At 36.7% G+C, this 14,805-nt stretch overlaps 1 protein-coding gene across 7 annotated transcripts in view; it reads right to left on the bottom strand.

Moving 5' to 3' along the window:
* Positions 1 to 14,805, bottom strand: part of STK33 (serine/threonine kinase 33) — a 258,645-nt gene that overhangs the window by 31,850 nt on the left and 211,990 nt on the right. For 6 of the 7 annotated variants that reach the window (XM_037840720.1, XM_037840725.1, XM_037840722.1 and 3 more), the window contains one exon: positions 2,672 to 2,869. The exons of the other annotated variant lie outside the window; for it this stretch is intronic. In XM_037840720.1, coding sequence (XP_037696648.1) covers positions 2,672 to 2,869 — 198 coding nt within the window. The remainder of the gene's footprint in view (positions 1 to 2,671; positions 2,870 to 14,805) is intronic. 7 annotated transcript variants of the gene reach the window in all.

The raw sequence follows: 14,805 nt of genomic DNA, 5'->3' as shown, positions 1-14,805 counted from the left end.
CTTAATCCAAACATGAACAATGAGGAAATTTAGACTATATTCTTCCATTATGTCCAAAGCATTTGGAACTGAGTGTTATTCAGGGAAAGAAGAAGGTGCTCAGTTTGAGCAGGGCTTTTTTTGTTGTTCATTTGTTTTTTTAGATAAACCCTCACTTATTCTCTCTGCTAGTTTTCCATTAGCTCTGCCACTTGTCTAAAAAGTGTAATTCCCCTGGCTTGTGAGAAATACAAAATCAGGATCTCTATATCGATTTATGAGATTTTCCAGAAGACAGAACAGTGACACAATGGAAGCAAGAACTGCTGTGAGAGTTCCATTTAAATTAAAGGAAATCTTAAATATTTTAACAGAAAATAAATTAAATATATTTCTTTAGTTTAGTAGGTGTAAATCATATTAATCACATAAAATTGTCCATACAATTTAGTTTAACAAATTTTTTTCCCATGGTTAGCATTTATTTTAATAAAAATTAATATTTCACTCTTAAGAATATTAATTACTATATGAACCTTGTGTGGATTCCAGAGTAAATGGCCAACCCTATTTTCAGTTATCACTTCAGAATTTTATATACTCCACTCTGTACTGTTAATGAAGATTTGAAAGAGCAGAAGTAATTTCTTACCATAAACTAAACTTTAGTATAATTAACAAAAAACATATTTATTCATAAAATCCATGGAAAAAAACTTAATATGGTAAATGCATGAGAAATAATTTTCTGTATGTTTCTATTAAAGGACAACACTTTACAGAAAAATTTCCAAACAAGGTAAGGTATTCTTCCCAAGATACCAAAGCCAAACACTAAGCATGGGAAAGTTCCTTGGAGAACATCTAGGGTAAATCCTACCAATTTTGCAGGAATTCCTGTTACAGTACTTACAACAAGTAGTTTCTAGAGAGTCTGCTTGAATGCTTTTAATGATTGGGAGATGATAGGTTTATTACCTATGACCCAGCCTGTTCCACTGCTGGTGAGCCCTGATTGTGGAAAAGTTCTTCTTGTTGGTAAGCAGAAATCTATATTTTAAAGATTTCATCCCAGTGGTTATAGTTCTACCATACATGAGCAGCCCAAATTCCAATCCTTTTGTTTACCAGTTGGAAGTAGTTGAGAATCCCTTGGCAAGCCCTATCACTTTGTGGCTCAGGGTGGGGGTGGGGGGTGGGGAGGAAGGTTGATATGACAGCAATGGAAAAAGAGATGGGAGACAAAACCAGTATATGTGTTTATGGTTCATAAGGCTATTTTAGGTCCAGTTCAGTGACAAACATAGGTATGTCCTAAGACTATAAAAGAAAATGTGTTTGTGTATGTGTGTATGAGTATGTGAGTATATATAGACATATGTCTATATGTATGTTTGTGTATGTGTATGTATATTAGTGTGAGTATATACAAAATGCAAAGTCAGTTAATAAAAAAAATCTTCAAACAATGTACAATTAGGAGATACAAATATGGGTTTTAACATGATTTTTACAAGAATATATGATACCCACAGCTGCTAATCAGTGCAATTTTCAACAGACTAGAGAGGAAGAAGTGAATTCAATAAGCTTAAATAAACATTAAAGGTGAAAGTGTAAGTATTCTAAAATATTTAATCATAAAATGTTAAACTTATTATCTAGGCATTTGCTATCAAGTAGATGAAGTTCCTAAGCAGTAAATCAAAATCAACCAATAGATCACTCTGCAAGTTTCTGACAGGATCCTTAGCATGGAAGACTATGGGCCAGTAATGCTGTACCTTCCAGCATCTGGCCCAGGATTTACCCCTCCACTCTGTCTCTAGGCTTCTGAGAACTGAAAAGTAGCAACTCTTCACAAGTTGCCCCAATGGCAAGATGCTCGGTTATTAAAGAACTAAAATATATGTTCATTAGAGTTTAAGACAAGAATGAAAACAAAACATACAGAAAAAAATTCCAGGAACACAGAAATAAAAGAAAACATGAGTTGGATAAATTTTGCCTGGATAGTCAATTAATAGATCATAATCTAGAATTAATCAAAATATTATTAAATTCTACTCATCAAAAAAGGGTAAAACTGTATTTGGGTCTAATAAAGTAAAATGAAAAACCATATGAAGAATTTTTGACAGCACAAAATTGGAAACAAATAACTGAATAATGTTATAAGTCTTTTTTAAGGTAACACATAAAACTATTCCAAATTGTATGGTCTGATAAAATACAATTAATTTTAATTATAAGCCAATAACACTGAATAAAGACTCAATTGTATTAAATCTAGGTAAATCACATCAAGGGTCAGCAAACTATAGCCCAAAGGTGAAAGATGGCATGCCATCTGTTTTGTAAATAAAGTTTTATTGGAACACAGCCAGACTCATTTATTATCTATGGCTGTTTCCACACTATAACATCCAAGTTGAGTGGCTGTGACAGAGACTACATAGCCCAGAAAGCCTAAAATATCTGTTTCTTTATAAAATAGGTTTGCAGACTCCTGCTGTATATAATCACTGATTTTAAACATGTAGGCCACATAACTAATTCATGATAACTTTTGTTACAAACTAACAGCAAAAAAAGACAGCTGCAAAATGTGTCCCAAATGTTGTGGGACTTTTTTACAATTTGGAGAGGTTGAACAATTGTTCTTCCTATTTGTTTTGCTGGTTCTTCCTACCTGTTTCTCCTCCTCTTCTGAAGTTTTATTGGCATCATGGACATTTCCCTTGGGTTGGTAATCTTTCGACTTTTCTTGATCTAACCAACTGCTCTTCTTTTGATCTGTTGTATTTTCCTCATCACTTTCTGGGTTATTTTTCCATTCTTTCATCATTTCTAATACATTGGTTGGTCTCGTTGAAGCAAGCGTATTGCCCTGACATTAACAATAAAGTTTTGGTGTTATAAACAGTTTGGATAATTGAGAAGATTCTTACATATTTTAGTAATATATTTCCCCAATTCAGTAATAGTCACATGGAAAAATTACCATGCTGAATAAACAGCAAAACTTCTGTTGCCCTATGGATCACATTCACTGTACTGCTATGGCTCAGAACTCTTGAATACTATATCACTAGTGTAGAGGGAAAATATTCAGACTCGAAAGAACAATGTGGCCTGCTTGTGCAAAGGAAACCATATAGGACAACTCCCTGGAATCCAAAAGAATAACCTCTCCTAGTGTTGTTCTGAGAAAACTGATAGGGAGGTTGAAAGAACAAAAGAAGTTGCTTGAAGTCTAGTGGGTCCAACACTAAGGCAAGTCTACAAAACATCAAAATGTCTAGGGAAAAAATTAAATTCAGTCGACTGGTCAAGTGCTGTGTCCAAGAATACAGATGTTTGATTTGAAAGCCCTCAGCTGACTGGAAAATTCAGATATAATGTGGTCATTATATATAGCTTACTCAGTGCATTGTTCTTATCCAAGATATAACTATACCATACTAAAATTGATGAATTAAATTAACTATAAGTTTCCCAAATACAATACTCCATTTAATTTGCTAAGGAATATATGAATGCAGGCTCAGATGGCTCCTGCTAGTCTAGGTATGCCTTGAATATTTTTGCTCCTAACTCAGACTATTAAAGAAAGTTTGAACAAGAAGTTTGGATCACATTTAAATTAAAATGAAGTTCAAGTGTGGGCACAGCTATAGAGTGATTACAAATTAATTTGGAATGTGGGTGGACTGATGCATTAATCATCAATTACAAAGAAAACTATGAGATAGGGAAATTTAAGGGCAGACATCTGAACACATTGTTGTGCATTTGTTGAGTTTAATATATTCATGGTTAAGGACATTGATAAACATTGAGTATGGAATGGTAATAACTAAATGAGGATCATTATGCAATTAATTCCTTGTGGTGCTTCTATTTCAACAGTGTTTTAAGTAGGTTACTTTTCTTAGCACTTTCATAGCATCGTACCTGTGCTTTACCCATGGCTGCAGCCACCTATCTCTACTCCCTTATACTCCTAGAATGTCCTTGTCATGCCTTTCTGTCAACCCATAGTGTACATTTCCTTCATGGCTCAATTTAAGAGTCATCTCTGTCAGGTGTCCCAGAACTCCACAAGATCTCGTCAACTAAACTCAAGCAAAGCATAGGTGGAGGCTCAGAGACAGCAATTATAGAAGACTTAAAGTTGTCTAAAATGGCAAATAGTTTCTGAGCTCTTGTCTGAATGAGTTCTGATCTTCAGAGGTCTGCCAACAGCCCTGCTTAATCCTTATGAGCCGTATAACCTCTATTACAACTTCCCAGCTCCATCCTAACCTCTAACCCTAATTTTCATAAAATCTTGGTATCCAGGTTCCTGGAATGCTAGTACCCAAAACTTTGCTTCACCTTGATTCTTTCACTAGCAGAGAGAGAGAACCTGAAATTCTCAGTTGTTCTTCCCTAATAAACTCTCCCCAGGTTAACTCTTTAGATATTGCACTAGTCATTATCTCTATTCAACCAACATTTATTCCTTCTAGGCACATGGTAGAATTTCACTTCTCTATCCACTTTGGGATTGGATGTGATCATGCGGGTTGCTTTGGTCAGTGAAACGTGATTGGAAATGGTATGTATCACTTCTGGGTGAAAGCATTAAGAGACATTGTCAATTCAACATGCTCCTATTTTCCTGCCTTGGTAACTATGGAAGCACAGAGGAAGAAAGCATCCCTGTGTCTGGGTCTCCGAACAAGGACAGAGTGAAACAGGGCCTTCCCTCTCTTCCCAGCCAATGTGCAATGGAAGGTACTGAGAGCACTGAGATTTGGGGATTGTTTGTTACAACAGCATAATTGAGCCCATCTTGATATAGCTACAAAATTAAATGCTTACATTCTGTAGTCATCTCCAAGAAGCTTTAAAAAAAAGTAATCTCAACATACAACCATCATACCCAACAAAACTGTAATTACTATAGAATACACGTGCAATCAATACCACTGTGCATCCGCTATTCACTTCACGCACTGACAGCGAAGCATGCAGCTGTGTTGCCTTCATGTCTCCCAGTGATAAGCCCACATGACATTTTATAAAAATCAATACCCAAAAGAGAGAATTAGGCATGAAGATGAAAGGGCAGCAAAGAAATGAAAAATGATATTGCTGGAAGTGATTCGAATCGAACGTAAATGGATTTGTAGAAGAAATGGTGACGATAGGAATGTTGGCACCAACACCGTTTGGGAAACTCTAGCCAGAGGAACTTAGTGAAGATGAACTTATTAACATAAGTGAGAAAAGAGGTTGTGATTAAAGGATGAAGATGTTGCAGGGGAAGTGATGCCAGCAAAAACTTCACATTAAAGAACTTTTTGAGCTATTTTATGACAATTAAAAGAACAAAGGCTAAAATGTTGGAAGCTGATTCAATCTTAGAAAGCAGTATGACTATTTGCCAAGGCATAGAAAAGATGCTCACTATCTATTGTAAGTTACATGACAAGAAAGCAAGGACTATTCAAACTACTCTTGATAAATCTTTTACAAAGAAATAAAACATCTTAATTCTCAATGTTTCTAATGTTTTAAATTATGGTGTATTACAGAAACATAAGTTTTACTCTTTTTTCCATTTCCCTATATATTTATAACCAACAGTAAGAGAGTTTTAAATGTCTTAACAAAAAAGTTGAAAAAAAACTAACTGTAATTTTTCCAATTGATTATTAAGATCACTTTCACAGTTTCAGCTTGCATGGCCACTTTTATGGCCCTTTATTACTCCGCAAAGCAAGAGATACCGCATTATCTTGAATTTGCATCTTTGAGGCCTATTTTAAGTACTTGGTTCACATATACATATGCCCAAGAGCTTGGAGGCTCACTCTATGTACCTAAAGTAGAATACCTTTGTGTTCAAAGAAATGACCTTATTTTTTATTCCAAAGAGACTGTGGAAAAGAGCCCCTGCAAAGGATCTAGACTAGCAGTATTATCTCCACAAAATACTCTATCTGGAAATTTTAACTCTTTGCATTCTACATTCACTTGTGATATCAAATAGGGCTGCAAATGGTGGTATCAGTCCCAGATTTTCCCTGTTGCCCAAAGCCCAGCCAATAATCTAACCACTTCTTGCTCGGCTAGAAAAGGAACTGGAGGAAGAATTGTACCAGATGCTTGGACTTACCAGTGAATAAGTGGCCTAGGGCCATGTGACATAGCCTTCTAGTTCACAGAAATTACAAATTAATCAACTAGGGTGGAATTGTTAGGGTAGACACTGGAGATATGTATGTCACCTCACCATCAGAACACTAACCTCTGAACTCCCCTTAGTGGCTACATACAGGCAATCAGGCAATAAACTTATCAACTACTAAGCAGCAAATGGCAAGAATGCAGCAGTGGCAAGCTGATAGGCTGAAGCTATCACAAGTAGAGACCCAGACTTTTGGTTAAAGATAATAAGTTTGACTAGTTTAACTAAAAGACAGTTGAAACTATTAATTTTATTTTGAAAAACTGTCAAAAAGAGTACTCAATGGCATTGGTTAAATATTAAGATTTGTACCTAGTCCCTTCCAGGCCCCACAAATGGAAACCAAATCAAAACCACGTTAGGTGAATTTTCACCTAATACAGAGGTATAAATTTAAGTATGATAGTACTATGTTGTTTGTGAGGGTATGGGGAAACAGGTACTCTCATTTATTGCTATTGATGGGAGGGTAAATTAACAATAACCTGTCAAAATGTATAATGTACATATTCCTTGACCACTATTATTCCACTGTTAGGAAATTATCTTGTAGATTTACTGACACAAGTATGCAAACATATATATATATACACACAAGAATATTATTTCAGCACTGCTTATAATAAGAAAACTCTGAAACCACTTAAATGGTTAATATTCATAGGGAACTATTTACAAAACTACAGTGTATCCTTGGTTTGGGATACAAAGCTGCTTTTAAAAGAAGGAACGAAAACTTCCCAATATATATTAGGTGAAAAAGAAGAGTTTGCATAATATTAACCCATTTGTGTGAAGTATATACATTTAAAAAATGTATAGAGATTTCTGGTTTCTGGTCCAACATATAAAGAGCTTGGAAGTCAATACTCCCATCTTCACAGCAAGAAAAAAGCTAAAAAATTGAAAACCAACAACTCTTCTTAGAGTCATCAGAGAATTGAGGTCATAGGGCAAACCACCACCCTGAAAACTGGAGAGACAAACAACTACAGAGAATTACAGCTTACCAGGAGCAGAAACCACTGCTGGAGACAGCATCGAAAGGGTAAATGACATTGCTAGAGGCTGAGCATGAACTAGCTTGAGAGAGAAAAACTCCTGAAGACCCAGCCCTGGGTTGTGGGGGGTGGGGACCTCTCATGTTTCTACCACCAGCGGCACCAGGTTCTCATGGGGAATATTACAGAAAAATTTCCTTCTGCTTCTGGCGGGGGAGAGAAAGTAATCGTTTTGAAGTATGCACAAATAATTCTATTCTCTTTGACACAGGCCTGCCCTCCAGATTCAGATATGGCAGAGATTTTAGAATAATCAGACCAAACTCTAAGAATCAAAAGGAAGTGTTAGAAATAAAAACAAACAAACGCTTTTTTTTTTTGTAACAGAAATGAAGACTCTTTTGATGGGCTAATCAGTAGACTGAACATGGCTGAGGAAAGAATCAGTGATCTTGAAGTTATGTCAAAAGAAACTTCCCAAACTGAAAAACAAAGAGAAAAAAGACGGAAAACCACCACAAAACCCCAGGCCAGAATATTCAGGGGTATAGGACAATTAGAAAAGGTATAACATAATAGGAATACCAGAAGAGGAAAGAGACAACAACAACAAAAATGAAATAATAATGGCTGAGAATTTTCCAAAAGTATTGACAGACACCAAATCACAGATCCAAGAAGCTCAAAAACAAATACAACAACACAAACTACACCTAGGTATATCATAGTCAAGCAGAAAATCAAAGACAAAAAGAAAATCTTAAAAGAAGCCAAAGGGAGATGGGGCAAGGTGGTGGTGTAGGGAGGTGTGAAATTTAGTTTGTCCTATAGGGCAGCTAGTAAATAGCCAGGAACTGTCTGGAGCCACTGTTCGGGGGACTTCCATGACCAGATGCACCTCATACACCAGCATGGAACGACTGGAAGGGCCAAGATGGATAAATCACAGCACAGAACTATAAGCAAATTCTTCCATGCTGTGGAGGCTGGTGCCCCTACCCCACTGATACAGCACACTGACTTGGGTCTTTCCCTGGTGGGAAACAGAAGTCCTCTCTACTAGGAGCAAGAGAAGGAGAGCTAAACCAAACTCCCATTGTGGATTTGATTAACAAATTTGGACCACTGAATACCAGCTTTGAGAACACATAAATCTACAACCCAAACAAGAGAGAAACCTGGAGGCCTATATTAGCCCCACTCCAGTAGGGAGGAGGCAGGGCTGATGAGAAAAAAAAAAACAACAACAACAGAAGTTTCTGGAGTTGGCTGAACTCAGAATGCTGGAAAAGGTCTGTGCATCAAGAAAAGTGGCACACAGAGACAGGTACCAACTCTAACTCTAGATTGGCAAACCCAGGGGGCTGGGGGCCAGGTCTAGGAACACATTTTTCCTTCTCTCTCTCTCTCAAACAGCCTATTAGAGAAAGCAGCTGGCATTCTCAGTTTTCAGCCCTGCCCAAGGAAAGGGTGGAAATAAGAAATGACTGAGAGAAAAAGAAACTAATCAGGTGGAGGAGATAGTTCCCTAAGGGTTTAACCTTCCCAAGAAAAGAGTGGGGGGACAGGGCGCAGCACAAGAGGTGGCTCTCACTCAGAGAATTTAAACACCAGGGGTTGGGGTATCTGCAGTAGATTTGACATACAAAAAGCAGATCCCAGCCCATCTCAAACATGCTCCTGGCAGGGGGGTAAAAGGGGCTGTTTGAGAGTCCTGTAATCTTTCCAGCCTGCAGGGAACAGGGGGCTGAAGAGCGGCCCCTACTCCTCCCCACCAAAAATAAAAGGAGGGGAGGCAAGGCCCAGCATAGGTGGTGACTTTATGTAGGGAATTCAGATCCCAGGGACTGGAAATCAGAAACACTTTAAGCCAATTCTCAGCCTCAGCCTCTGACTCAACCATGCCCCTGGCAGGGATGGGGTCTGCTGAGAATTAAAGCACAGTACCATGTTACACTTCTGGGAAGCAGCGGGCTGACAAGAACCATCTGCTGGACAGGACAGAAAAAAAACACAAAATTAAGAGGCTTCGCAGGAAAGACTAGCACCCTGCTGGGTCTCATCCCCAGGGAACCTTGATACTGATTACACCCCCTTCATGAATCCTGGGCCTGTCTTATCTGGGAAAATCTGACCAGAGTCAATCCTATCTGGGGAATTCCTTCTCTCAGAGCCAGACTTCCAGTAAAAGTTGCAAGAGGTAACAAAAGGAGTGTTAAAAATATAGAGAGGCAAAAAACAAACCACAAAACAAAAAACAGCAGATCAACATTCCCTGAGGAAGAAGCAGGAAGAGAGAACTTTATCCTGGGGGTGAAATAACTGCACACACAAAAATGGCAATCTCAAACACTTCCATAAAGGCAGGGCAAGAATGAAAAAAATAAGATCTGAAAAATTCTGATCAGTTAAACAGAAGCTATGCTAGAGGTCTAGGATAAGTTGAACTGAATGTCAACGAACAGTTAGAGAACAAAGTCAACCAACAAGAAAACCCTAGGCAAAAGATTGAAAACGACCTCCAAAATAAACTAATCAAGAAAATCAAATGCCTAGACACCAGCAAAAAATCACAAGGCACAGTAGGAAGCATGAAGATATGGCTTAGTCAAAGGAACAAACTAACAGTTCAAATGAGATGCAGGAGTTGAAACAACTAAAGATGTTCAAACAAATCTTCTAAATCAATCAGGGAGTTGAAGGAAAATATGGCAAAAGAGATGAAGGATATAAAGAAAACACTTAGAAACCAAAAAGAACTCAAAAGCTTGCACAGACAAATGGCAGAATTTATGGGAATGAAAGGCACAACAGAAGAGATAAAAACCACAGTGGAAACATACAATAGCAGATTTGAAGAGGCAAAAGAAAGGATTCATGAACTGGAGAATAGGACATCTGAAATCCGACACACAAAAGAACAGATAGGGAACAGAATGGAAAAATATGAGCAGGGGCTCAGGGAACTGAATGAAACATAAAGAAACAGAAAGAGAAGAGAAGGGAAAGGGGACAGAAAAAATAATGGAGGAAATAATCACTGAAAATTTCCCTACTATTTTGAAAAAGACATAAAATTACAGGTCCAAGAAGTGTAGCATACCCAAAACAGAATAGATCCAAATAGACCTCCCAAGACACTAACCAGATTGTCAAATGCCGAAGGCAAAGAGAGAATTCTGAAAGTGGCAAGAGAAAAGCAATTCATCACATACAAGGGACATTCAATAAGACTAAGTACAGATTTCTCAGAAGAAACCATGGAGGCAAGAAGACAGTAGTATAATAAATTTAAGATACTGAAAGAGAAAAACTGCCAACCAAGAATTCTGTATCTGGCAAAACTGTCCTTCAAAAATGAGGGAGAGTATAAATTATTTACAGATAAACAGACATTAAGAGAGTTTGTGAACAAGAGATCTGCTTTACAAGAAATACTAAAGGGAGTGCTACAGACAGATAGGAAAAGACAGAAGATAGGTTTGGAGAAGAGTATAGAAATGAAGATTAACAGTAAGGTAACTAAAAGAGTAAAAAGTGAGGAAAAAAATAAGATGTGACATACAAAATTCAAAGGACAAAATGGTGGAATAAACTACTGCCTTTACAGTAATAACATTAAATGTTAATGGATAAAACACCCTAATAAAAAGACACAGACTAGCAGAATGGATTAAAAAAGCAGGATCCATCTATAGGCTGTGTACGAGACTCATTTATACCCAAGGACAAAAATAGGTTGAAAGTCAAAGGTTGAAAAACGATTTTCATGCAAACAACAATTAGAAAAGAGCAGGGATAGATATACTAATGTCAGACAAATTAGACTTCAGATGTAAAGCAATTAAAAGAGACAAAGATTGACACTATGTATTAATAAAAGGGACAATTCATCAAGAAAAAATAACAATCACTGAGCCAGACTGCCCCAAATTACATGAGGCAAACAATGACAACAAAAGGGAGAAACAGACACCTCTACAATAATGTTGGAGACTTCAATACACCACTCTCATTAATGCATAGAACATCTATACAGGGGATCAATAAGGAAACAGAGATCTTGAATAACATGATAAATGAACTAGACTTAACAGATATTTACAGAACATTTCACCCCCAACAGCAGGATATACATTTTTCTCAAAAGCTCGTGTATCACTCGCTGAGATAGACCACATGTTGGGTCACAAAGCAAATCTCAATAAATTTAAAAATATTGAAATTATACAAAACACTTTCTCAGATCACAATGGAATAAAGTTGGAAATCAATAACAAGTGGAGGGCTGGAAAATTCACAGGCATATGGGGGCTAAACAACACACTGTTAAACAACCAATGGGACAAAGAAGAAATTACAAGAGAAATCAGTAAATATCTTGAGGCAAATGAAAATGATAACACAACATATCAAAACCTATGGGATTCAATGAAGGCAGTTCTAAGAGGGAAATTTATTGCCCTAAATGCCTATATTAATTTGAACAGGTTTAAAAGAGTGGTTTCTTAGATATTTATCCATAGAAATAAAAACATGTCTACAAAAGACTTTATAGAAATGCTCATAGCAAGATTATTCATGAGATCCAAAAATTAAAATAATTCAAAATTCTATCTACTGAGGAATGGATAAACAAAATGTATATCCATACAATGAAATGTTAGTCAGCAACTTACAGGAACAAACTACTGAAACATGGCATATGGATAAATCTTGGAAACACTATGCTAACTGAAGGATGCCACACACAAAAGAACATCACATTGTATGATCCCATTAAAATGGAATTTCTAGAAAAGGCAAAACTACAGAGATAGAAAGCAGATCCTTGGTTGCCTGGGGACAAGGGTAGGAGAAGGACTGAATGTTAACAGTCATAAGGAAATATTTTAGAATGATATAAGTGTTCTACAATTGTATTTGGGTGATAGTTGCATTACTACATGAAAGTATAAAGCGGTGAACTGTATGGTTAAATAAGTGAATTTTATAGGATATAAATTATACTTCAACAAAGTTGTTGAGAGCGAGAAAGAGAGAGAGAGTTAGAGACAGAGAGGAATAAGAAGTGTGGAATTGGTTAGAATAAGTACAGACAAAGCTTTTGAAGAGTTTTACTATAAAGTAAGAAATCAGGTCATAAGTGAAAGAGAATATGGGCCAAGGGAGTTGGTTTTTAAATGATAAAAGAAATAATAGCATATATATATATGCTCACAAGAACAATCGAGAAGAAGGAGAATGATCTCCAGCAGAGACGTAGAAGAGAAAAGGGAGAATTGCTGGAGCAATTTCAAGAATGCAAAAACAACGAATGAGCTACATTGCCAAAATTGAGGGATTGGGCTTAGAATTGCAAAACCGTGTCTATACAGACAAGAGGAAAGTTAGAGTGTGTGGAAATATTGCAGTGTTGATTTGGTGATGGGGGCTTGTGAAAGTTATCTTCTGAATGCTTCTGTTTTTTTGTTTTTTGTTTTTTTTTTTTACAGTGAAATAAGAGGCGAAGTTCTTAGTTAAGAGTGTAGGTAAGGGTGGACACAATGAGAATTTGACAATAGTATAGTTAAAAGGAGTAGGATTAAAAAAAATCTGGTCTGCATTAAAGTTCACTTGAAGTCCATAATTTGGATTTGAAAGTGAGATTAGGCTGCATAACTGTTTGTATTTTCTATAGCTTATATGTTAAGCTGAATAGCTTCAGGCAAACAGTAGACTGAGAGTTGGATTTTACCAGGATTAGGGTATGACAAGTATCAAGTCATAGAGACAAAGCAAAATAGGGATGAGGAAGTTGAGGTCATATGCAAGAAAATAATAATTGAAGGAGAAAAGTGAAAATCAAAGGTGAAGTAGAATGAATGTGCATAGAATCAATGGTAGTTTTCAATGAGGTTAAAGGACTGATGGAATCAGGTTACTAGAGGGAGTGAGCTGAAGACTGAAGGTGCTAGTCAAAGAGTAAGATACTTGTAAATGCAGTTATTGAGGGATTATTGCTGTTGGTAATAAAAGATCAAGTAGCCAAAATTGGTTGTAAAACAAGATCAATGAAAAGGAGAAACCAAAGGAATGAGGAGGACAGGGTGTTGAAAGATCATCCACTGACATCACCAAATATTAAGACGAGTAGTTTGAAGAAAGTGGCAGTGACTCAGAAGGTAAAATCTTCAGGAAATAAAGGGGAATGGGCTGTGAGCGTGTTGATGACTGCAATAAGGAGAAGTAGAGGGTAATAAAGTTTAATGACTTGAAATTCAAAACTGTGGGTTTTTAAGGAGGAAGAAGGAAGAATGGACAAGAAGGATATCTATTCCAGTCTGTCTCAGTTACACTTGGGATTTGGTAGCATAAACAGCCATAACTTTATAGGGCTACAGAGGAAGCCATGTCCTCAGGGGATATACAAGTTTCATTTGCAGCAAGAATATAAAAGGAATGCTCAACAAAAAAGTTATAGATATATAATATTTGTCTGACCAGGGGATAACTGACCACCCATTAAGTCACAGGCCTTTGCCTGGAGACTGAGCTACTCCTGTAATTCCCACCCCCCCCCCCCCGGCTCTTATTTATTTATTTATTTATTATCTTTTTTTTTTATTTTATTTTGAGATAAATTCAAAGTTACATGAATAGTTGCAAAAACAATACTAGCCCCATACACAGAATTCCATCATACCCTGACCCCCCTCCCCCAATAGCTCAATCCACCAACTTTAACATGCTGTCACATCACTATTTCTTTCCCTCCCTTCCTCCCTCCCTATCATCCATCATCTATTTCTCTGTCTTCTGAACATATGAGAGTTAGCTGCACACATCCTTGAACATACACTATAACTCACATATATACTTCCCATGAACAAGAACATTCTTTTATGTAATTCCATTAAGCACAGCTAAGTATAAGAGACTCAACAATGATACAATGTTTACATTCTATATTTCCTTTTCCTTATGTCTCAACTGTGTCCCTTCAAGCCACCTGTCCTCCACCCTCCAATCCCATACAAGTTCATCCTTAACATTCAATTGTCATCTAGTTAGACTGTCTTTTTCTTTTTTTTTTTTTTTTTTCTTTTTTCAATTGTGGAAACATATATACAGCCTAAATCTTCCCATTCCACCCCCTCCCTAGACTTCCATTAGTGGGATTAATCACATTTAGAATGATGTTATGTTCTTTCCCAACATCCATTACTAGAAATTTCCCTTCAACTCAAACAGCAACCCTACACTCCTTTCTTAACTCCCCATTGCCCCTTCCCCCATTTCTCTTAGCCCAAACTCTACTTTTCATCTCTATGGTTATATTCTCTGATAATTTCTTTGTGTTTACTGTGGGGCTTAAAATTAACCCCTTAAATCCCTATCAATCTTGTTTTTCTTTGATACCACCTTCACTTCAATAGGACATATAAACTATGTTCCTATATTCCTTCATTCCCCCACCTTTATATAGTTGTCTAAAATTACATATTTTACATTGAGTTCAAAACCACTGATTTGTCCTTAGAGTTTGTGTATTTTTTATCATGTAGGAAGTAAATATTGGAGTTATAGTACAAAAATTATTGA

The sequence above is a fragment of the Choloepus didactylus genome, chromosome 6, assembly GCF_015220235.1.
Source record: "Choloepus didactylus isolate mChoDid1 chromosome 6, mChoDid1.pri, whole genome shotgun sequence".
Classification (NCBI taxonomy): domain Eukaryota; kingdom Metazoa; phylum Chordata; class Mammalia; order Pilosa; family Megalonychidae; genus Choloepus; species Choloepus didactylus.
The sequence above is the reverse complement of the archived record's forward strand: the minus strand, read 5'-3'. Positions and strand labels throughout refer to the sequence as shown.